The following is a 24079-nucleotide window of genomic DNA, read 5'->3' as shown; positions in this document are numbered from 1 at the left end:
GCACAAAGTAAAGGGTTGCTTCAGGTATAAAAATGCCTGTTGGCCAACTGGGTGCTGGTGGAAACTGTGCTACTGATGGCCAATGACAAAGGAAGAGGAAAGGGACAAGGTGTGTCCAAGACCTTCTGTGTGAGCAGAAAACTTTTAATTTCAATTCTGGGTTAAACAGAGATTATATATGTACAGTGTGCTCGAGGGGGGTCCAGGGCTCCAGGGTCCGTGGGGGAAGAGGAGGGGCTCAAACAGGCTCTCACGCTTCCACACACTCGCTCGCAGGATTCTGAGGTGGGCAGGGACAGGTCCAGGAAAGATCTACGCACAGAAGCTTCAGTTAGTAACACACTCAGAACGACAACTCGCGGATTCTAGTTTTTAAGCTACAGGTTGACTGACGCAGATTGCTAAATGATCCAGCGATGAGTAGCAAAGTGCCTCTGTCTTAAGTAGGCTCAGGATTACTGGAGCTCAGCAGCAGGTGTGGAGATTGGACGCAGGTGCGTGGGCTAGGGGCGGGAGCCTGTAATCAGCTCCGCCCCGGCAGAGGAGAGAGAGAGAGCAAAAAACAAAACAAAACATTTTGCCTAACACAGGGTCAGCCGGCGGGTACGGGGACCATGACATATCCTTTCTCTTCCGAGTCTCTGTCAGTACTCTTGCTGCTCTTGCTAGGCAGGACACAACAGTTACAGGAGAGTGACTGTGTTTCCTGGTGACAGTGGTAGTCCAGTGATGAAATCCAAAGTGATGGGGAAAGGGGGGGAGGAGCCCAGATAGAGGAGAGCTAGTGATCTTATTCTGAGCACAGACTGACAGGCAGACACAAATTCTTTGACATCTCTTATTAGTGTGGGCTGACAGGACAGAAGAAAAGACATGGAGCAACTTTGATCTGAGTGACAGGTGAATTTGGCAGTGCATGACCTAAACTGGACTGCAGATCAAACCTACAGATGGTTATGAGGTCTGTTATCAGGGTCAGGCTCATCGCGCTGAGTGTGGAGCAGGGATTCAAGAGCTCATGCAGCATGGAGGTGGCAAAATTGTGGTCCTTCTGCGGGTTTGGAGGGAGAGAATTGCTGGCATAAGGCATCTGACTTCATGTTACTGAATCTGGGTCTGTAGGTGATGACAAAATAAAAAAATATTATTTAATTAGTCAATTTATCCATCCATCCATCCATCCATCCATCCATCCATCCATCTTCATCCGCTTTATCCGGGGCCGGGTCGCGGGGGCAGCAGCCTAAGCAAAGAGGCCCAGACCTCCCTCTCCCCAGCCACCTCCTCCAGCTTATCCGGGGGAATACCAAGGCGTTCCCAGGCCAGCCGAGAGATATAATCTCTCCAGCGTGTCCTGGGTCTGCCCTGGGGCCTCCTCCCGGTGGGACATGCCCGGAATACCTCACCCAGGAGGCGCCCAGGAGGCATCCTTGTCAGATGCCCGAACCACCTCAGCTGGCTCCTTTCGATGTGGAGCAGCAGCGGCTCTACTCTGAGCCCCTCCCGGATGGCCGAACTTCTCACCCTATCTCTAAGGGAGAGGCCAGCCACCCTTCGGAGGAAGCTCATTTCTGCCGCTTGTATCCGCGATCTCGTTCTTTCGGTCACTACCCACAGCTCGTGGCCATAGGTGAGGGTAGGGACGTAGATCGACCGGTAAATTGAGAGCTTCGCTTTTACACTCAGCTCCCTCTTCACCACGACGGACCGGTGCAGCGTCTGCATTACTGCAGCTGCAGCCCCAATCCGTCTGTCGATCTCCGGCTCCCTTCTCCCATCACTCGCGAACAAGACCCCGAGATACTTGAACTCCTCCACTTGGGGCAGGAACTCATCCCCGACCCAGAGTGGGCACTCCACCCTTTTCCAGCTGAGAACCATGGCCTCAGATTTGGAGGTGCTGATCCTCATTCCCGCTGCTTCACACTCGGCTGCGAACCGTTCCAGTGCGAGCTGGAGGCCCCCACCCGATGAAGCCAACAGAACCACATCATCCGCAAAAAGCAGAGATGAGATTCTGAGGCCACCAAAGTGAAAGCCCTCCGCCACTTGGCTGCGCCTAGAAATCCTGTCCATAAAAATTATGAACAGAACCGGAGACAAAGGGCAGCCCTGGCGGAGCCCATCACCCACCGGGAACGAGTCCGACTTATTGCCGGCAATGCGAACCAAGCTCTTGCAACGGTTGTATAGGGATCGAATGGCCCGTAGCAATGGGCCAGACACCCCATACTCCCGCAACACCTCCCACAGGACACCCCGAGGGACACGGTCGAATGCCTTCTCCAAGTCCACAAAACACATGTAGACTGGTTGGGCAAACTCCCATGCACCCTCAAGTATCCTGGAGAGGATAAAGAGCTGGTCCAGTGTTCCGCGACCAGGACGAAAACTGCATTGCTCCTCCTGTATCCGAGGTTCGACTAGCGGACAAACTCTCCTTTCCAGCACCCTGGCATAGACTTTCCCAGGGAGGCTGAGGAGTGTGATCCCCCTGTAGTTGGAACACACCCTCCGGTCCCCTTTCTTAAAGATGGGGACCACCACCCTGGTCTGCCAGTCCACAGGTACTGCCCCTGATCTCCACGCAACATTGCAGAGGCATGTCAACCAGGACAGCCCTACAACGTCCAGAGCCTTCAGGAACTCGGGGCGGACCTCATCAACACCAGGGGCTCTGCCACCAAGGAGTTGTTTAACTGCCTCAGTGACCTCGCCCCCGGAATGGTCATTCCCCTCATCCCCAGACTCTGCTTCCTCCTCGGAAGACGTTTCAGTGGGATTAAGGAGGTCCTCGAAGTATTCCTTCCACCGCCTGACAATTTTCTCAGTCGACGTCAGCAGCGCTCCGCCAGCACTATACACAGTGCAGGTAGAGCACCGCTTTCCCCTCCTGAGACGCCTGACGATTTGCCAGAATCTCTTCGAGGCAGTCCCAAAGTCTTTTTCCATGGCCTCTCGGAACTCCTCCCACACCCGAGTTTTTGCTTCAGCCACTGCCCTAGCCTCTAAGAAGGCTGGGTACTCCGAACTGCCACTTGGCGCATAAGCACAGATGACAGTCAGGACCCGTTCCCCGACCCTAAGGCGCAGGGAACAAACCCTCTCATCCACCGGGAAAAACCCCAACGTATCGGCAGCAAGCAGAGGGGATATTAGAATACCCACCCCAGCTCGCCGCCTCTCACCAGGGGCAACTCCAGACTGAGACAGAGTCCAGCCCCTCTCCAGGAGAATGGTTCCAGAGCCCAAGCCATGCATAGAGGTGAGCCCAACTATATCTAGCCGGTACCTCTCAACCTCGTGCACTAACTCAGGCTCCTTCCCCACCAGAGAGGTGACATTCCATGTCCCTATTGCCAGTCTTGGCAGCCGGGGGTCAGTCCGCCAGGGCCTCCGCTCCTGGCCGCCACCCAGCACACAATTCACCCGACCCCTATGGCGCCTCCTGCAGGTGGTGGGCCTTCGGGAGGATGGGCCCATGTCTCCTCTTAGGGCTGTGCCCGGCTGGGCCCCATGGACTAAGGCCCAGCCACCAGAGGCTCGTCCTCGGGCACCCTTCCCGGGCCTGGCTCCAGGGCTCTGCTGGGACTCCGTTGTATTATCACCAACTCCTCCTCTTTATGTTATGCAACTTCCAAAATTTGACTTTAAATGTCCGTAATTTTAGCTTTAAGCTACAACTGTTTCCCGATTTGTGACCAAATCTTTCTCTTTAAAAACTATATAACTCGATTATATCTATAATCCAGCTTTGAGATCCTCCCCAGACGCCTTAACGCCCACTCACATCCTGGGCCATCTGACCTCAGGAAATCACATGATAGGGTGGGGCCAGGTTTCACAATGAGCTCACCCAAAACTCTGGCTGATTGGGACCCACACCCAGTTTCACACCTTGGCTCAGGCGATTAGAGGATCATCAGGGGGTCCTTTGGTCCCTCAGTGGGGGGAAACTCCCACTAGGTTTATATCTGGGACTCTCCACCATTTGACCTTAGAACTGAAGAAGCTTCTCGGATGAGAGGTGAAACGTCTTCAAGTAACTTAAAGAAGTCCAGACGCTTTTCTTTTCAGGCTCCTGAGACTTGTTGTTGTATTATTTTAGCATGTTCAAGAAAAACAAACAAACAACCATCAGTTTTTAAACAATCTTTTCGTTTATTAAAGGGAAAGGTAATCCAAACGTACCTGGCCCTGTGTGAGAATGTGCTGCTGATTCTTCTTTCAAGTTCTCAGGGAAGACTAAGAAACTACAGTGAAAAATATGACATTTTCTGAAGAGTTCAGTTTCTCTGCCACACCCACGCCCGATTACTGCCACACCTGCTGAAGCACAGGCCTGGTCGGGGTTACAGGAATGTTCCTCAGGCTGTGGCACTCCAGAGAACCACAGTGAGAACCACAGTTATCCACACATGGAGGAAACAGTGCTGATAGTTTGTTTGACGGTCTGAAAAATGCTTGTCTGCTAAATATGAAAAATAAAATCAGGAAGGAGGAAAACCCTGTCTCACAGGTTCACTGCACAGAGTGTGTTTATGAAGTAATCACAGCAATACAGATGATAACATTATTTTTAAACACCTGAACACATCATATACCAACATTTATTGATATTTGCATCATTTAAGTGTAAATATTTATTATACTTTAAAGTTAAAGAAAATATTTGTTGTATTGCTGATAATGTTTGCACTCCGTGCTTACTGTCCCTTGTGGTCCACCGTAGTGGCAACGGGGAGTGTTTGTTTTCACGAAAGTGGGTGTGTTTTATGTTGAACTGAACGAGCGGCAATAAAGATAATGGTGGCTCACGAAGCAGATTACGAACACGTTATTCATAAGTTTGAGACAGAATATTACATGGTGTCAGAGTAAATCGAACTAAACGCCCACTGACAGAGCGAAATGGATTCGTCGGGAGTTCCTGCACCACGGATGGACTGGGATTCAGCCAATCTTCCCGATGCCTGGCGGAGGTTCGTACAACATGTGAAGCTAATGTTTAGCGGCCCGCTAAGCGGCAAGCCCGAGGAGACCCAGTGCAGCTATCTTCTTCTGTGGGTAGGAGAAAGAGGCAGGGACATTTATAACACATGGCAGCTGTCTGATGAAGAAGCTAAAAAGCTGACCACATATCTCGACAGGTTTGAACAGTACCTCATGCCGAAAACAAACACCATTTTCGCCAGATAAAAGTTTAATGAAAGACTCCAAGGTGAAGGGGAGTCATTTGAGCACTTTGTGACCGAGTTAAAGTTACTCGTCAAGCAGTGTGGCTATGTTAACAGTGATGAAATGGTCCGAGACAGGATTGTCTTTGCAACCAGTTTCCCACAAGTCAGAGAAAAGCTGCTGAGCCAAGGGTCAGATTTGACTCTAGAAAAAGCCATAGACATTGCACGCTCCTATGAGATCGCACGAGAGCAATTGAAAGCCATGGTTGACCCACACACGAGCCTGCAGGGAGCAGCGCCCGCGCATGCAGTATCCGCTAAGCGCCAGAGTACGCAGCAAAAAGATAGGAGGGCACCTCATTATAATAAGATGGGAAAAGTGTGTGGAAGATGTGCACGAGCACACAGCCAGAAGGAGGAGTGTCCTGCAAAAGGGAAGAGGTGCAAAAAGTGCAATAAAATGAACCACTTTGCCAAAGCATGCCGTTCACAAGCACCACACCAACCCAACCCAGTGTACTCTATCAACCCTGACACTCCAAGCGATGAAGCGGAGCTATTCATAGATTCCATAACAAAGTGCAACGAAGGGGAGGCCGATGAACAGGCTTACGCCGACGTAGAAGTAGGCTCACTGCATCACACCGTGAGTTTTAAGCTTGACACAGGAGCCACTGCTAACGTCATCCCTGCCCGATTGTTTAAGAAGTGTTTTAAGCAGGTTAGCTTGGCACCGCCCACACGCACACTATCTGGCTATGGAGGAGAAAAACTCAACATCAAGGGCACATGCCAGTTGAAGTGCAGGTGGAAAGGCATTCACAAGATGCTGACATTTGACATAGTAGACACTGCAGCACCCCCCATCCTAGGGTTGAGAGCATGCCTGGATCTAAACCTAGTCAAGCTGGTCATGTCAGTACAGATCACAAATGTCATGGAGGAGTTTGCCGATGTGTTCGAGGGCATAGGGAAATTCCCAGGAGAATGCGACTTACACATTGACCCAGACGCCATGCCCGTTGTGTGCCCCCCCCCGGAGGATCCCTTTCACACTGCGGGAACGACTGAAACGGGAGTTGGATGACATGGAGAAAAACGGCATAATCATCAAAGTAAAAGAACCCACAGAATGGGTAAACGGACTGGTGGTCGCAGAGAAGCGTACTGGGAAGCTCAGAGTATGCCTCGATCCTCGCGAATTAAACAAAGCCATCAAAAGACCTCATTACCCGCTTCCAACATTGGATGACATCACACCAAAGCTGGCAGGAGCACAGTACTTCAGTGTCATGGATGCTCGCTCAGGCTATTGGGCCATCCAACTAACCACCAAGTCATCGCTCCTCACTACCTTCAACACGACCTTTGGCAGGTACCGTTTTCTGCGCCTTCCTTTTGGGATAATATCAGCACAGGACATTTTCCAAAGGAAAATCGATGAGACGTATGAAGGGCTCAATGGAGTGGCAGCCATCGTGGATGACATCCTCGTGTTTGGCAGGACAAAGGAGGAACACGACGAGAACCTCCGTGCCATGCTTGAGCGCACACGGGAGCGAGGAGTACGTCTCAATCCAGAGAAATGTGTCATAGGCGCCACAGAAGTGAGTTACTTTGGACACAAACTCACCCGGGAGGGCATCCAGCCAGACCCAAAGAAACTGCAGGCCATAAAGGACATGCCACCTCCTGAGAATAAGAATGAGCTTGAGACAATCCTTGGAATGGCGAACTACCTGTCCAGATTCGCACCACGACTATCAGAGGTGAACGCACCGCTGCGTCAGCTGCTCAAACAAGACTCAGAGTTCATCTGGGATCAGACCCACGACAGAGTCTTCCAGCAAATGAAAGATCTCATAACCAGAGAACCAGGCCCCATACTGGCATACTACGACACGACCAAGGAGCTACGGCTACAGGTAGATGCATCAAAGTATGGTTTGGGAGCTGTGTTAATGCAGGACGGACATCCAATAGCATATGCTTCAAAGACACTGACCCCAACAGAAGTCAACTATGCACAGATCGAAAAAGAGCTCTTTGCAGTGCTGTTTGGATGCAAGCGTTTCCACACCTACATATACGGCAGGAGAGTCATTGTCGAGTCGGACCACAAGCCGTTGGAGCACATACTGAAGAAACCAATCTCTGTAGCCCCTGCTCGTCTGCAGCGCATGCTGTTACAGCTGCAGAGATACGACATAGAGATTGTGCACCGGCCCGGAAAAGACATACCTGTGGCTGACACACTGTCCAGGAAACCATTGCCCGACCAAGACAGCACGCTGAGTGAAGGCATGGAGGACCAGATCCACTCAGTGATAAACAGCCTCCCAGTAAGTGACAAAAAACTCTCAGAGATACAGGCTGCAACAGGATGCGACCCGCAGCTCACCCTGCTGAAGCGAACTGTGCAGGATGGCTGGCCTGAGGACAGAAAAAAATGCCCCAAAACCCTTTTGGACTTCTGGACTTTCAGAGATGAAATTTCACACTTCCATGGCATCATCTTCAAAGGTGACAAAATTATAGTGCCAACAGCCCTAAGAAACAACATGCTGGAGAGAATCCACACTGGGCACATGGAGATTGAGAGGAGTAAGCAGAGAGCAAGGGACGCCCTCTTCTGGCCAGGCATGGGCAAGGACATAGCTGCCACGGTGGAAAACTGTTCCATATGTCAGGAGAGGCGCGCGGCGAATTCCAAAGAACCTCTCATCCCACACCAGATCCCTGAGAGGCCATGGCAGGCAGTGGCCTCAGATCTCTTCACATGGCGTGGACGGGACTACTTGGTAGTTGTGGACTACTACAGCCGCTACTTTGAGGTCGAAAGGCTATTCTCTACCACTGCAGGGTCCGTCATCAAAAAGCTCAAGGCCATATTCGCCAGACATGGTATACCAGAGAAGCTTATCTCAGATAACGGCCCACAATACAGCTCTCGAGAGTTCAAGGATTTTGCAGTCACATGGGACTTTGTCCACATGACCTCAAGTCCTTTGTACCCGCAAAGCAACGGCCTCGCCGAAAGAACAGTCAAAACGGCCAAATCAGTTCTGGATAAAGCTCATGCTCAGGGAGTAGATCCCTACCTGTCCCTATTGGAGCAAAGGAACACGCCAGTCGATGGCTTCAGGTCACCCGCACAGCTCCTCATGAGTCGACGTCTACGCTCAGTGCTTCCTGTTACCGGATGCCACCTGGTACCTCGCATCATAAGCCCGACGGTTGTGCAAAAAACACGGATGGAAAGACAAGAGCATCAGAGGCGTTACTACAATCGCAGCGCCACACCACTACCGAGGCTGCAGCAGGGGGACCACATTCGCTTTCAGCACGAGTCCGGAGCCTGGAAACCGGCTGTCATCATCCGACCTGCAGAGACTGCCCGCTCTTTTGTGATCCGCACTGGCGAGGGACAGACTATACGGCGTAACCGACGGCACCTGAGAGGCGCCAAGGCGTCACCGGCACCTTCAGCACCAGCATCCGATCTGGTCACCCAGCCAGATAGTGCAGCTCAGCAACAAGCAGAGCCCCTGTCGCCATCTAGAGACACTAAAACGCCAACCATGGACACTAGCCCTGCACTGACCACCAGATCAGGACGAGTGGTCAAACCGAGGGTTATTCTTGACCTGTGATTGTAAAGGGTGTAGGCGGATCGCTGCCCTAAAAAAAATAAATAAATAAAATGGAAACATGTCAAATGTCCATGTACTAATGAGTGCATATCCCGCATCGCATTGTTGGTGTTAGTTTTATGCCCCAGTAATTTTACACATGGCAGTGTTGAAAAACTGTTCCTTATCCTCATGTTCAGGATGTTCTATTTTGAAATGTATACCAGCTGTGTCACTGGCGGACATTTAAAAAAAAAAAAAAAGGGAGATGTTGTATTGCTTATAATGTTTGCACTCCGTGCTTACTGTCCCTTGTGGTCCACCGTAGTGGCAACGGGGAGTGTTTGTTTTCACGAAAGTGGGTGTGTTTTATGTTGAACTGAACGAGCGGCAATAAAGATAATGGTGGCTCACGAAGCAGATTACGAACACGTTATTCATAAGTTTGAGACAGAACATTACAATATTGTTTTCAAACTTTGCATTTGTGAACAGTATTTTATTTTTAATCAGTTTGTGACTGGAGACCATGTCAGAACCTCCGAGCTCGTCCTGAGCAAAGCTGCTGCTAATCCAACCTGCTCTCTAAGGTCTGGGCATGTCCGACTGGGAGGAGGTCATGGAAGTCCATCTCAGCTAGCTTGGGGATGCTGCAGCTTTTCCTCCAGACCATCAGGAGGATGTAGGTGGGATAGAGAGGTGTGGCAGTCTCTGTACAGACCAGACTCTGTCCCTGAGACCTGGGCCAGCATGAGTCAGATGGATCAAAGGTTTGTGTTAAATATAGAAAATTCAGGAAAATGTTTTATTTAAGCAATGGAGGAAAAAGCTCGTTACCCAGGAACCAAAGATGTTCAGGAGATCTGTGTGTATACAGGCTCATGTTATACAGCTCTTAGATGACGTATTACACAATATGATAAATTACCGTGGACTAACAGTTCTTGTGTGCGCCATTAATGACCAATAATTATCAAAATGTGATCAAACGTTCTTTATTTTATTGTGTGGCACATTTTTTCTCCTTTGCTGCTACGACTGCTGCTCCCACTGCTGCTCCCAGTGCTGCTCCCAGTGGCCCTAAAATGCTCCCGAGGCCCGCTCCTATCCCAGCAGCCCTCAGGATCTTGTTCTTCCTCTCTGCCCGTCCTCTCGTTTCTCCTTCTCTGTCAGGAGACCCAGGACCCTGACAGAAACAGTATAAATGGAAGCGCTGCACAGACTAAATAATCGACTCGATCTTTGAGGAAACAAAGAGAAGTGTGGGAGCGATGAACTGACTGGACATGTGGGGACAACTTGTGGAAGAAGACACAGGTAAGACTACTGTGGGCGGGGCATATAAATACCAAGGTGGGAAAAACCCACAGTGTGTTTCGGTTAAAAAGGAAAGCATCTGAAAGGGCTCCTCTAAACGCTCTTCCTCACTGAGAACCAAAACAGAACCTCAAACGTATTCAGCTGAAGAACGACATCAATGCAGAGCTGTGGCTTCTGAGGTATCTGGAGTATTTTCTGCTTTCCTGTAAAACTCCAGGGAATGCAGGAAGCTTGCTCCGAGCTTACAGGAACCGACAGTCGAACTGGCTGAACAGGATCAAAAGATTTCACCTGAGCTCAGTTTCACTCATCAGGTAAAGGCTGTGGACCGCAGTGAGCGTCGATCAGTAAAAACAGTAGAGTTTGTACTTTACTGTCTGTGTGTGGTTTCTTCATGTCAGAACACCAACAGCTGCTCATTGTTGGGTTGTGACCTTTCAATATGAACACCTGTAACTTCATATTGTCAGGTCTGACACCAACCACAGGTTTTCTCAGCAGGAACAATCAAAGCCTTTGTTTTCCTGCAGACTGTGTAAAATAAATCTGTTTCCAGCTCTGCGTGGTAGGGCTGGCTATCGACGTCGACTTCTGCGTTCAATTTGATTGAATTCAGACTCAGGCGGTCAGAAACATCTTATTTATTCATTTATCAGCACTTATCCATATTTAATATCCATATATTAAACCGAAGCTGACACTGTGAGACTTCATCAGAGGTGTGAGCGCCACAGCAGAGGCCTTTGTGTCAAAGTAACTGAGGATCAAACAGACACACATGAAGCAGATGTTCTGGCTTCTTATAGCAAATAACCTTAAAATATTCTGCAGTAGAACAAAAACTGAAGCAAACCATGAATCAACACGAACACAACAGCAGACTGGTGCATAATGAGCAGAGAATAATGCAGAAAACAGAGATTTGATGGTAAACTGGTCTGTGAGTACAGAGACAGAGCCGTGCAGGAAGTGGGATTTTATCGTGGTGGAAGCAAAACAGCCAAAGTCAGAGTGAGAGTGACGATGTTTATCATCATCCTCTTTTGCTGCTGCTTCAGTGAATGTTGGTCAGATTGATGAAACCTGCAGCATCAGAGTCAGTGAGCTGTCAGCTTTTAGCCCCGACGGCGTGTCCGTGCTGTCACACAGGACACAGCCAGCTTGTAAGCTTTGTAATCCTGAGCAGCACAAACATGGCCGGCACCAAAGCTCGTAAGTACATTTAAAACTTTTGATTTACTGTTTAGACCAACTTTCTATCATAAAATACAATCTAGATAAAAAGTAGAAGTTAAACCTTTACTCAAAAAGCATCTCTAGACCCAGCAGTCTTAGCTAATTACAGGCCAATCTCCAACCTTCCTTTATATCAAACATCCTTGAAAGAGTAGTTGTCAAACAGCTAACAGATCATCTGCAGAGGTTTATTTGAAGAGTTTCAGTCAGGTTTCAGAGCTCATCACAGCACAGAAACAGCTTTAGTGAAGGTTACAAATGATCTTCTTATGGCCTCTGACAGTGGACTCATCTCTGTGCTTGTCCTGCTAGACCTCAGTGCAGCGTTCGATACTGTCGACCATAATATATTGTTTGTGACTAGGCTAGTGTAAATGGCACCGGTGTGCACGGCTCGCCGTCCACGGCTGTTGGATCCACTTTTGGTCTCCATGTTTTTATTGTTTTTGTCACTTTTATTGAACCACGCTGACTCTCTACTGACCTACGATCGTGAAACTCTGTTAGATATTCAACTTGCCTTGCGGGCTCAAGGCTGGAGCTGAACAACAACACCCTGATAACGACTGTGTTGAGTCTGTTCCCCCCATTCCATGCAAGGCCACCTGTGTTGGCTGGAAGACTGTTTACTTAGCCTGGCAGGGTGAAGGACACTGTCTCAGCTGAACTCTGGACACGCACACATACATATACACTGATATGCACACACTCATCCCCCCTCCCTTTCCAAACGCCTTCGACGCTTATTCCCTTCCGATGCTGACGGTGGATCAAGGAGACCAGCGCACAGGCTGCAGGCCCGGATGTGCTGTCTAAATCGGCGGTCTCTCACCCTTTACCCCCCCTGTTGCTTGTCATGTGTTTCTTTGGTGTATTAAGAGTTGTTTCATGTGCAGAGGTGTTTTTTTCTGTTCTCAAACTGATCTCCCTGTTGGAGCTCAGTCTGGGGGGAGTTATTTTTTCTCCTTATCTTTCCTCATGTGGTGCATTTTCCATTGTTATACCTCTCTGACCTGTCTTCCCCATGTGATGTTTTGTGTCATGTATGTATGGTCGGAGGGTAAGATGGCGCCGCCATTGCGTGCAATAGGTCGGCAGCCTTATGAAAATGGCATTTCTGGTAAAAAAAAACAACTACTAAGTAAAATACTACATTTTCTATTAGATTACATTAGTCTTGATACAGCCTCTGCCACCACATCAGATCAATTGCTCTGGGCTCCTTTGATCAGCTCCATCACCTAGTGGGGGTGGGGGGTCATAGTTTGGTCCCGCCTTCACTGTTGTGATTGGTGTGGGGGTAGGGACAGGCTTAGGGCGTCGGGGGGTTCCCCGGAGGCATCTTCCTTGGGGGGCTCAACCCGGGGTAGCGGTCATGTCCGGTTAGGGGCTCTGTTGGCTCTCCGGTGACTGTTTCCTCGCGGCTGCGTGCAGCGGGGCTAGGGGAGGGTCTGTGCTGACGGACGTGGGTTACTGACCTGGTAGCCTGGCTGCCCCTGGGTGGGTCCGGGATGGGCGTGAGGTTCTGGGGGCGCTCCGTCTCAGGGCTGGGACCCGGACCGGGCCTCGGGGGCTTGGGTCCTGGTTGGTGTGTTGCCGGGGTTGTGGGCGGGTGGGTGCATGGGGGCCCAGCCCTGGAGCAGGGTGCCGCCGGTGCGTCGAGCCACCTGGGGGGCTCTTCAACTGGTGGGGGAGATTGTCACATCTTGCAGGAGCTTTCCTCTCCTCAGGAGCTCCCTCTGCAGGAGGGGGAGATACAGGAGAGGTGGAGGAAGATCTCAGCCTGGGTGTTTATTGTCTTATGTAGTCTGGAAGATGAGTGGGTGGTGGGGTGGGTGCAGTTTTCTCTGTGGTGGGGTTGGGTGGACTGTCCCGGGCTCTGTGGGGCCGGGCGGCGCTGCTGCACTGGGCCCGGTCTGGATGGGCCTGGGCCCCCTTTCCCTGGCGGGTCGCGGAGTATGGGGGTGCTTACTGGGGTCAGCGGGGGAGCTGGCCCCAGGGAGGGGTCACTTGCCCCTCCCTTCCTTCCCTCCCCATCTCCAGCTGCCTCCCTCTTCCCGCTCCACCACAACCACCCACACATGCAGGGCCTTGGAGTAGGGGTATGTCACCAGGGTGCAGAGGAGGCTACCCCCCCCTCTGTCCCCTTCTGGCTGCCTCTGCCTCAATTTTATCCCACAACTTAGACATTCACATTACTCACACTCTCATTACACATACATATAGGATCTTGGGGGTGGGCACGATACACGGAGTCCAAAGTACCATCAGGGTGTACACCCCACCCCTGGCATCGTTGCCCACCTCTCAATTTTAAATACACGTAGACATTGAGGGCTAGCAGGAGGGACTATGCGCTTACCTGCTGCTCTCTGGCAGGTAGCTCCATGCCCTCCTGGGTTTTAAATGCACCTTAGAACACACATGCATCAACACTACAATGAGTGGGTGGGGGGAGGTTTGGAGTCTTCTCTCACCCCCGTTCTCTGCGACCTGCTGGAGCAGGGGGGCTAGGACTAGGAGGAGGAGTTGGCCGTCCGACTGCGGTCTGGAGTGTGGAGCCTTCCTGCTGCTGCGGAGTCGGGGCGGTCTGCCTCCCCCCACCGCAGGGAAAAGGGAAACACCACCTGGGTCTGGGTGCAGTTCCCCCCTCCAGGGGCGGGGGCACCTAGACCCGGTTTGTAGAGTACGCTTGGGGAGTGTGATCGTGTGTATAGCGTCTCTTTATGTCTGTCTCCACGTTGGTTGAGTGTGGAGTAAGTGCATATGAGAGCATGAGGGTGGGAATGGATGTTTGTATCTGTGTGTGCCTGTATGTCTGTGTCTATATGTCAGGTTGGGTGTCAGGCGCCACCTCTCTGGGGACATCTCAGGCCCTCCAAGGTTTGGAGGCCTATCTCCCCCTACCACCACTTCCCCTGCCAGTGGCGGACTCCCTCAGACATCGGTGCGTTGGTGGTTCTTTGTGTCCGGGGATGGGCGTCCGGGTACACACCGGCTCACTCCTTGGCGGCCGCTTATCGGGGCCTGGAGCCTGGGGCTCTCTCGGGCCACTTCGGAGGTGGGGTGCCCCCGGCCTCTCGGCCTGGGGCTCGGTCACTCAGGCGCGGCTGGCTGCCGGCGGAGCTCACGGGCGCGTCACTGCAACTCCCCCTGGCTTCTGCTCCGTGGCTGCTGAGTGAGCCCTCATCTGGGACTCTCCTCAGCTCTTTCTGGGACAGTGGCGCGGCTGCCCCTCTGTTGGTCTTCCTTGGTCTCTTGTGTTCTGGGGGCCTCTGGATGTCTGGAGTTTTGATCTCCTCCATGCCTGCTTCATGCCCTGGAGGACGGGGCTGTGGCCCCCCCACACCCTCTAGCAGATTATTACATGAAGGAACCTTTTAAAAAACAAAAAACAAGCGCGTCCATGCTCACAGGTGTACACACGGGTGATCACACCCACAAACTACACCCTTTTTGGCTCCTACCTCAAAGCACACTGTGTTCTGTTGATCTTATGTGCTGCACAATAATGTTTAATATTTAGTATTTACTGTCATATTCCCATATATCATTGTGATGTTGTTTATTCTATTACTCTTGTTCTCTTCTGCACTGTAAAAAAAAAACAAAAACGTTGCTAAAACTTAAAAACTCAAGGCAACCGACTGCATTTACGTTTTTAGGTTCTGATGGATAACTTATAATTTCAAGTTTAGGTGATAAGTTGCTTTAGCTAATGTTTTTGTGTTGACAAAATTAATAATTGTCCTTTTTCTCAACTCATATTTTATTGTTTTTGCAACGTATTTCCTAAAGTTTACACAACATATTTTTTTTTGTTTTGCCAATCAATTTCCTAAAGTTTAGAAAAAGTATCTTTCATAGTTTTCATGAGGTGCTCCCTGTTGTACCAATGAATGTTTACACAGTTGATTTTCAAATAACTTTGTGTTCAAACACAACTGCACCACTGACAATGTTGACTTTTGAGATCAGCCATTTTTAACATACTGACAACATTCAGCCACAAATAAAGTCCTTCCAAAAACACAAAAAAAGTCAAATTTTTGTAACAAATGTTACTCATCCAATTTTAAAGGTGGTGTTGTCAGACAGAATATCAAACCTATCTTGATAGATAGTCACTAACAAACAGATTCAAAACATCAGATGGCAGGATGTGAACAACTTCCTGGTTTCCATACAGCTAACAACTTTCAAACAAATTTTTCCACCACTTGTCTTTTAATAGTAATGGTATCAACACTCCAATTTCCTGTGAAGTTCAGTATCGCGCCACATTTGTTATAAAACTAGTACAAATGTACCTAAAACCAGATTATAAAAACTGTTTAAAACAGCTCAAGTTAGAATAAAACCTTTCAACATTTTATAATAACATGTTATACATGAAATCTGCAATCAGCCATGCAAGCTACATTAAGTAAAGTTAGAACAGAAGACATTGATTCAGAACTTTCTGCACCTTACCGTTTTCTTAAAGACAGAAATTAACTTTTTTCAGAGCAACTTGCCACGAAACCCAAAAACAGTAAATCAAAACAAATTGCCATTCTGTTTTACACAAGTTGCATTTGAGTTGAACATGTTGTCAAATAGGTTAGACTTTGGTTAAGAGCTTGGTTTTGAAGCTTCTTATCCTCTGGGAACAGGTAGATGTCAACTCCATAAAAATGTGTTGCACAGCTTCAAATGTGTACTTGAGTTCTTTGGGAAACTCCATGTTGAGCCCATAAAGTAGGCCAAACAAGTAGGCAAAGGCAGTGGGAAGGTCTGGCAGATCATCAAGAATAATGTCCTCTTCCAAAACAATGGCAGTGTTGACCACTGTGGACTGCGAGTTGGGTCCCACGTAGTCCTCCAGAACAGTGAGGATGCCCACCGTAACACCTCGGGTTGCCCTCTCAACTGGATCTGTATCCTATGCAAAATAAAAAACAACAGTACATATAAGTCTCTGAAAACCAAAACTGAAGATTGAGTAGATTTGCATACTCACCAGACATGTTAAGAAGAGTTTGGTCTCGTCGTCGCGAACAAATATCGGTAACCCTTCCAAACTGATGGTTCGTCGATGCTGGACTATGTTTGAGACCTAAAACAAGGAAATCAAATAAGACTCAGTCTCATTTATAAACCTACCATTTTGTTTTTAAAACACATTAAGTGTTGTTGCTCAAAATACAGCCTTAAGAAATAAGATGTTGAAATGAGTTATTACAGATAATTGGTCATGTTTTTGTCAGTTTTTTTATTTATTTATTTTTTAAGTAATTTTGATGTGCAACAAATGTAGCACACTTATTACAACATTTATAACAAAAAGTGCCATGAGTGGGATGAGAGTTGAACTGTCTGTCATGACCTGCAATCTGCCAAACACAGCGCTGCTTGTTAGCTTATAATCCCATTCAGGACACACTTTTTGAAAACTAACAATTTTTACATCAATTTAGTAAATATTTAATAAAGTATCTTTCGTTACAGTGGGAACTTCAGGTTCCTCATAAACCAGACACAAATACATTTTTATATATTACCTGTTCATCAAACTTCTGCAACAGGGAATCCATGTCATTGCGGAAAGCAGCTTTTCTAATTCGATACAGCTTAATCAGCCGAAGTGAGTAAGTGTCGAGGGCAGTCATGAAGGTCCCCATGAGATCCTTGGTGGTAATGCGTGAGAATTCCGCACAAATCTACAAAGCAACAAAAAAAATATAGAAGAAAACTTTTAAAGGTACATTATATAAAAATCACATTGTTTTCAAATTTGGTTAAAAGAGCTTAATTTCAAAACATTTAGTTAGTCTCGGTTGATCTATTGGTCAGGCCTTGATTGGATTTTTTTTTTTTTTCTTTTAGTGGTAGTGGTGGTACAAATGATAACTGACGTATTAAAAAAAAAAAAACCCAAGAAAAATCTGATCGGCAGATTTTACAGTAAGTCTATAGAATACCTAATCAAATGTTGATAAGACAAAATAATGGTTTCAATTGTTACAGGATGTATTGCAGAAAAGAAATAAATCAATAAATTGTATTTTAAATTCATTGAAAAAATTCCATTAATTTTATAGTTATGTAAGAATGAAGTAAGAATAACATCCTGTGGTCAAATTTGTATACTTTCATAACACGTAAGTGACTTTCTCAATCCTGTTCTGTGAGTTTCATGGCTGTTGCCTGCTAAGGGTCAGCACCAAAAGATTCTAGATGCCCAGTGAAGACAAGTCATTGCGGCGACTGTGGTTCAGGGGGTTGGGAAGCTCATCTGTAACCGGAAGGATGCTGGTTCTATCCCCAGCTCTCTCTGTCCTGGTCGTTGTGTCCTTGGGCAAGACCCTTTACCCCACCGCTTACTGGTGTTGGCCAGAGGGGCCAGTGGCGCGATATGGCAGCGTCACTTCTGTCAGTCTACCCCAGGGCAGCTGTGGCTACAACTGTGGTTTCCCTGCACCGATGTGTGAATGTGAGAGTGAGTGAGTGAGTAGTGGAATTATAAAGCGCTTTGGGTGCCCAGAGAAGAGCGAAATAAAAGCAATCCGTTATTATACACAGCAAGTTGACAAGTAAATAGATTTCACTTCAATAGAGTTCATATTTTTAGAGCCAAGTATTTTTTTATATTTTACCACTAGCATTGTTAGCTCAACGGTAGCCTTCAACCTTTTCTACAAGATATTGGAGTGATACAAACAGATGCTTCTCAAGGGCACAAGAAATGGAGCTCACGTTCATTTACTCACCCAGACAAGTTTCGAGGCATTTGGAGTTGTTCAGAAGGAATTGTAAAGGTCCTATATCATGTAAAATCAACTTTTTGGAGCTTTTAAACACATTTTAATGTTATTTCCTTAGATTAAAATCCCTCCAGAGTGGTTTTTGGCTTAATTCAGGCATTTCTTAGTTGTCTCAGTGAATCCTTTCCCCATAACCGTGGCTCAGCTCTCTCTTGCAAAACGACTGACTCGTAACATTGGGATTAAAATTTCTTTCTAACAACTCCAAATGCCTTGAAATTTTTCTGGGTGAATAAATGAACGTTTTCAATTTTAGAAATAAGACCACACTGGGGAAAAAGGGAAGAAGAAAAAAACGGAAGTTTTCCTTTAAATATTTAAGAGATTATCTTACCTGTTCTTTCAAGAAGAGAGCTGGCCATCTGAGCTGCATTTCCTTGACCAAGGGCTGCATCTCCACAACTTCTTTCCTCCTGAGAGAGAATGTGATGTCCATCTTTTGGGTGATGAGTGCCATGTTCTTATCCCTCTTCTTCACCTTTTGGTTCTGTTGAGATAATTAATGGGTTGGTTTTGAAAAGTGCATCATTTATATTTTTAATTACATCATCATCTGCCTCAATGTTCTGTTCAGCAAGCACCTGTTTGATTCTTTGAAATGAATGAACCTGAGAAAATTTTAAAATGTCACTAATTTCCTCAATAATTCTCTGCAAAGCACTTTTAGAAACATGTAACAATGTTTGCATGCATAGAAAAAGTCTAGCTATTTTATGTTCAAGACATTGGTAATCTACAAACTCATTGTCCTCTTTATCACTTGATGCTACACCTGAACCACTTGGTAATGTCTCTGGCTCCTGAGAGGTATTTAAGGATTTATCAGGGGAGCTACTTTCACTAGGACATGCATTTGCATGAGAAATCAGTCTAATACAGTTTTTTATATCTTTTGAGTTTTTGTGCTTTCTGCTTGTGTGTGACGTAAAGGTTGTTAAATTGTTGGTAGCATAGTCACATTTTTGGAAAGGACAGGATACAGTCTGATTTTTTTTTAAGTGCCTTAAAATATGTGAAATAAATGTATGCTGTGAGCAGTTTTCCTTAAATTCACAAAAAAATGTTGAGATCTCCTGCCTTTTCTTAGCCCTGTTGTGTGATCTGCTGAGGTGAGACTTCAATGCCCCTCGTGTCCTAAACGAACAGACGCAGTCACTGTAAACACAGGGCAAATGAAATCCTCTTCTATGTCGTAGCTGGTGATGTCTTAAGAGTACTTCTTGGCTTGAACAGACAAAAGAGCAGAACTGGCACTGCATACAAAAGCTATAATGAGAAGAGAGGAGAGGACAGTGTCAACAATTCAAAAGAAACCTGAATTAATCTCAAATTACCAAAGTTACATTACCTGATAATGTGTTTGGGGCGGGGGGCAGGCACTCCTGTTCTGATTCCTCTCCTTACCAACTCCTCATCAGTCCCTCATAAATCAGGACAAGCAGTGGTCTGGAGTTGGCTTTTAATTCTCTAAATAAATAAAAATAGCAATTAGTTTTAAAATAAAATACCAGCTTCCTGACATTACTTAAGAATTTTTTTGGCTCACTAAAGTGAGCTGATTCTGCCTTGTAAAATGCCATGTGAAACACAGTAAAACAAATAATTTACAAAACATACATTACATCAAATGTTTAATTTATTTAATTTATTATTAACAAATTGTATTCTACATGGAATGCACCAACAGTATACTGGGATGTATTATGTAAGCCAAGGATAATTTTGTGTGATTGGTTTTACAACTTAGAATGACAAACATTGGATTGAGAGTATGAGTGGGATAAAACTCCTGAAGCATCTGTTTAAATTATCAGTGCATTTATTAATGGTGCTCCATAAATAAACCAAAACAATGTTGTTTTGTGCATAACAAAAAGCTCACAATTGTGCGATCAAAATGTAAACTAAAAGATGCTGAGCATAATAACAAAGACAGATTTTGCAGCTGCTCTGTTTCCAAGTTCTACTGCGCAACTGACAGCCTGGAGTTTGAAATCCTCTTTGTAACCGTGTCTCTTACAGGTGCCATTTATGGTCCTTACACGCATAATATGGTAATATTACGTTGAAGCAGAGTACGTATCACTCTGCGAGGCTCCTCGGTAGCCGTAATGCTCCAACAATCCATCAAGCAGTGCAGCTTCATAGCTTACCAAAGTCGTACCAAAACATTTTTTGACATATTTTTTTAAGCTGTGTACCACATAAAATTGGTTCGAGGTCAGTAAGCACAACCAGAATTCATACATAAGGCAGACTGTCGATTTTTGAGATGAAAGGATTTTAGGCCGTGCGTCAACGCGTTAGCCCGGTTAGCTCACTAACGCCACCCAGCCCCACGCACGGGGTGATCCGCGGTAACTAGTTAACGGAGATTTGCCCCGTTAATGCAGTTATGGCATTAACTTTACGCTGACAGTACTAAAATAGTCATCTTCAAATGTTTTCTTTTTACCGACCAGCTCCTCTTTGATAGCTGCCGTGTCCATCTTGTCGTTGCCTGCAGGTGAAGCGATGGGGGAGGGGGAGTTGTGTTCAGTGAAGGAGAGAGGCGGAGTAACACAGCGTAGAGACAAAAGTGGACGAAAGAGAGGCAAACTTGCGGCTCCACGAGTATAATGATAATATAGACTATATCGATATAAACTATATTGTCACATCTCATATTTCATTTAGTGGAGCTCGCTGGCCATGAGGACTCCACCACCCCGTTCACACAGAAACTAAAGCACACATTTTATTGGCTAGATGTGATTCGAACAAATTAAACGACATGGCAGCAGGCGCCCCCGAACTTTATTTTATTTTATTTTATTTAAATAGCGGCGGGGGGTTGCTGCCGTTGGTGAGCCAGCCTATTTTGTTTCGTTCGGTGGTATGGCGGCCACAGACTGCACTTCATGAAATACGCATAGGGGGTGTCGCGGAGGCTTGTCAGATATGAGCGCGCCTCTTTAGTAGCGAAGTTTGTCGGATTTTCATTGTTTTGTGACATGGCACGTAGTTTGTGACATGGAATCTTAAATGATATAGTAAACACATACCCATAAGCCACAAGGCTTCTTAGCCAAGAAAGTAATACTATGCTAAGTTTCGGAAAAATACGAAGAACTTCAGTTGTGATATTTCTAACAGACAAATTGAGACTGTTCAAACATATACTGTCTGATATAATAAAAGAAACATTACTTGCCTTTAGAAACTTGAGATGAACGATCTATCCAGCTCCTAGCCTCACGTTCTCATTAAGGCAGACGGGCAGGTGGCTTTCAGTCCTTGCAAAAGCGCAAAGTAGACCCCGTAGCATCCAAAAATATGAGATGCGCATGCGTACTCAGGCACAGAAAGGCGCCAACAGCGTCAACTCATGTAAAACTTGAATTCATTCATTTTGCCAGCAATAAATTTCATCTGAGACCAACTTTTGCTCCAAAACGTTAAATGATTAGTTGAAACCCTTAATGTATTTGAGTTTATGGGCCAACTGAACTTTTATTGTTGAATTGTGAAAGAAATGACTGTAAGCTCAACAACTGCAAGTTTGATTTTTTACAGTGTGCTTGCTTTCTTTTTTCTTTCTCAGCAGGTGATCCAGGTGATTGATATATGCATTTTTTTTCTCTGCCCGTTCTGTTGGTTTTTGTCTTTTGCCCTTCTCCCCGTCCCTCTCCTCAGCTCTTTCTCTTTCCCTCTTTCTTTCTCCCCTTCTTTCCCCCAGTCAAATCTGTCCCGTATTCAGTAAGTGAAAATAAAATAAACAATAAAAGGTGAATCAAATGGACCATTACGGCAAGGCTGGGATGGTCAGTTTGGTAAAGTAAATCCGTTGGGCATCTTTCTTTGCCTTTAGACAACAATTCTGATGCAAAGGAGCCAAACGGGACAGGCCAAAAAAAAAAAAAAAAAAAAGGAAATACTTGGACATCCTTGAAAAAAAAAAAAAAAAATACTACATTTTCCACGAAAATGACATCACTTCCGGTTTCGGGCAGGTAATGGCGGAAATGTGATTGTTCGCGCTGACGTCTATTCCAATGTAGGAAGTGTTACGAACAGCTGATCGGATCGGCAAAGCGTGTTTATGTTTTTGTTCCTGCAAGCGCTTTGATGCAGTTTTTGCAAAGCTATATGTGGAAGGAAACCATGACCGAGGACAAGCTGATGACATGAGATGTAAGTACAACTCCTCCGATTTCATATGCAAAAAAAATTATTGCGCTAGCTTAGTGGTTCCGGTTCTACGGGGATTTAAAAATAGCTACGCATTCCCATATATCATTGTGATGTTGTTTATTCTATTACTCTTGTTCTCTTCTGCTTGTTTTCTTTTTTCTTTCTCAGCAGGTGATCCAGGTGATCGATATATTCATTTTCTTTTTCTTTTTTTTTCTTTTTCTGCCCGTTCTGTTGGTTTTTGTTTTTTGCCCTTCTCCCCGTCCCTCTTCTCAGCTGTTTCTCTTTCCCTCTTTCTTTCTCCCCTTCTTTCCCCCAGTCAAGTCTGTCCCGTATTCAGTAAGTGAAAATAAAATAAACAATAAAAGGTGAATCAAATGGACCATTATGGCAAGGCTGGGATGGTCAATTTGGTAAAGTAAATCCGTTGGGCATCTTTCTTTGCCTTTAGACAATAATTCTGATGCAAAAGAGCCAAACGGGACAGGCAAAAAAAAAAAAAATAGCTACGCAAAACGGATCGTGCCCGTGCCGACCGGCTTTAAAGGGTTAAAGTACAATCCTTAATGTTTTCTGTGTGTGTGGTGGGGGGCGCCAGAGGGAGTGTTCGCCCAGGGCGCCAAACAGGCTAGGACCGCCACTGGGTGGAAGAAAAGTCTAAACGCAATCGTTATCAACAAATGTAGCATATTTGCAGCTCTGGAGGCCAGGATTACTGAATTGGAGACTCGGCTTCGCACCCTTCATTCACCCATAGCTAGCCAGGCCCCTGTAGCTGGTGCAGCCGAAGATAGCGTAGGCCCGCTAGCTGTTCCCCGGCAGACCCCAAGCAGCTGGGGAAAGAGGGCGGCTGGGTGACGGTGAGGAGGAAGCATAGTCCTAAACAGAAGCCCCAGGTACACCACCAACCCGTTCATGTGTCTAACCGTTTTTCCCTACTCGGCGACACACCCGCCGGGGGTCAAACTCTGGTAATTGGTGATTCTGTTCTCAGACATGTGAAGCTAGAGACACCGGCAACCATAGTCAATTGTCTTCCAGGGGCCAGAGCAGGCGACATTGAAGGAAATTTAAAACTGCTGGCTAAGGGTAAACGTAAATTCAGTAAGATCATAATTCACGTCGGCAGTAATGACACCCGGTTACGCCAATCGGAGGTCACTAAAATCAATATTGAATCGGTGTGCAACTTTGCCAAAACAATGTCGGACTCTGTAGTTTTCTCTGGTCCCCTCCCCAATCAGACCAGGAGTGACATGTTTAGCCGCATGTTCTCCTTAAATTGCTGGCTGTCTGAGTGGTGTCCCAGAAACGATGTGGGCTTCATAGATAATTGGCAAACCTTCTGGAGGAAACCTGGTCTTGTTAGGAGAGACGGCATCCATCCCACTTTGGATGGAGCAGCTCTCATTTCTAGAAATATGGACAAATTTATTAAACCCCCCCCCCCCAAAATATAAAAATAAATAAATAAAATAACTGTCTTTACTCAAGGAGTTCCACATCTGGGTCCATTCAAACCCTGAGACCCTTCCGTGTGCACAGGGGGAATCTGCTCTCATCTGTGAACAGCACTCGGTGGTGGACCTGTCAGTTCTGACAGGCTATAGCAAATGCAAACTGGGGACAAATATAGGATATTGGTTCCTCAAGTCACCCTCATGAAGTCTGTTTCTGATTGGTTGGTTAGAAAAGGACTACTGGAGGTCATTTTGCAGTTCCGCCAGTGTAA

At 46.6% G+C, this 24079-nt stretch overlaps 1 protein-coding gene across 3 annotated transcripts; it reads right to left on the bottom strand.

Moving 5' to 3' along the window:
* Positions 1-15132: 15132 nt before the first annotated feature.
* On the bottom strand, positions 15133-21419 carry LOC308387741 (uncharacterized protein). Of its 3 annotated transcripts, none has more exons than XM_080868006.1 (7): positions 21368-21419; positions 19523-19641; positions 19252-19440; positions 18509-18661; positions 16912-17070; positions 16371-16466; positions 15133-16292 (listed from the first exon to the last, which is right to left on the bottom strand). In XM_080868006.1, exons 4-7 carry the CDS (start codon positions 18629-18631, stop codon positions 15972-15974), a joined length of 699 nt encoding a protein of 232 aa, XP_080724132.1. In that variant the 5' UTR covers positions 18632-18661; positions 19252-19440; positions 19523-19641; positions 21368-21419; the 3' UTR covers positions 15133-15971. The 3 variants fall into 3 exon arrangements, with proteins under 3 accessions (XP_080724132.1, XP_080724133.1, XP_080724131.1); XM_080868007.1 differs by lacking the exon at positions 21368-21419 and adding an exon at positions 21219-21232; XM_080868005.1 differs by lacking the exon at positions 21368-21419 and adding an exon at positions 20634-20703.
* Between the last annotated feature and the right edge of the window lie 2660 nt (positions 21420-24079).

Source organism: Rhamphochromis sp. 'chilingali' (genome assembly GCF_963969265.1).
Source record: "Rhamphochromis sp. 'chilingali' genome assembly, chromosome: 19".
Lineage (NCBI taxonomy): Eukaryota > Metazoa > Chordata > Actinopteri > Cichliformes > Cichlidae > Rhamphochromis > Rhamphochromis sp. 'chilingali'.
Note: the sequence above shows the minus strand (reverse complement) of the source record. Positions and strands in the feature narration are given on the sequence as shown.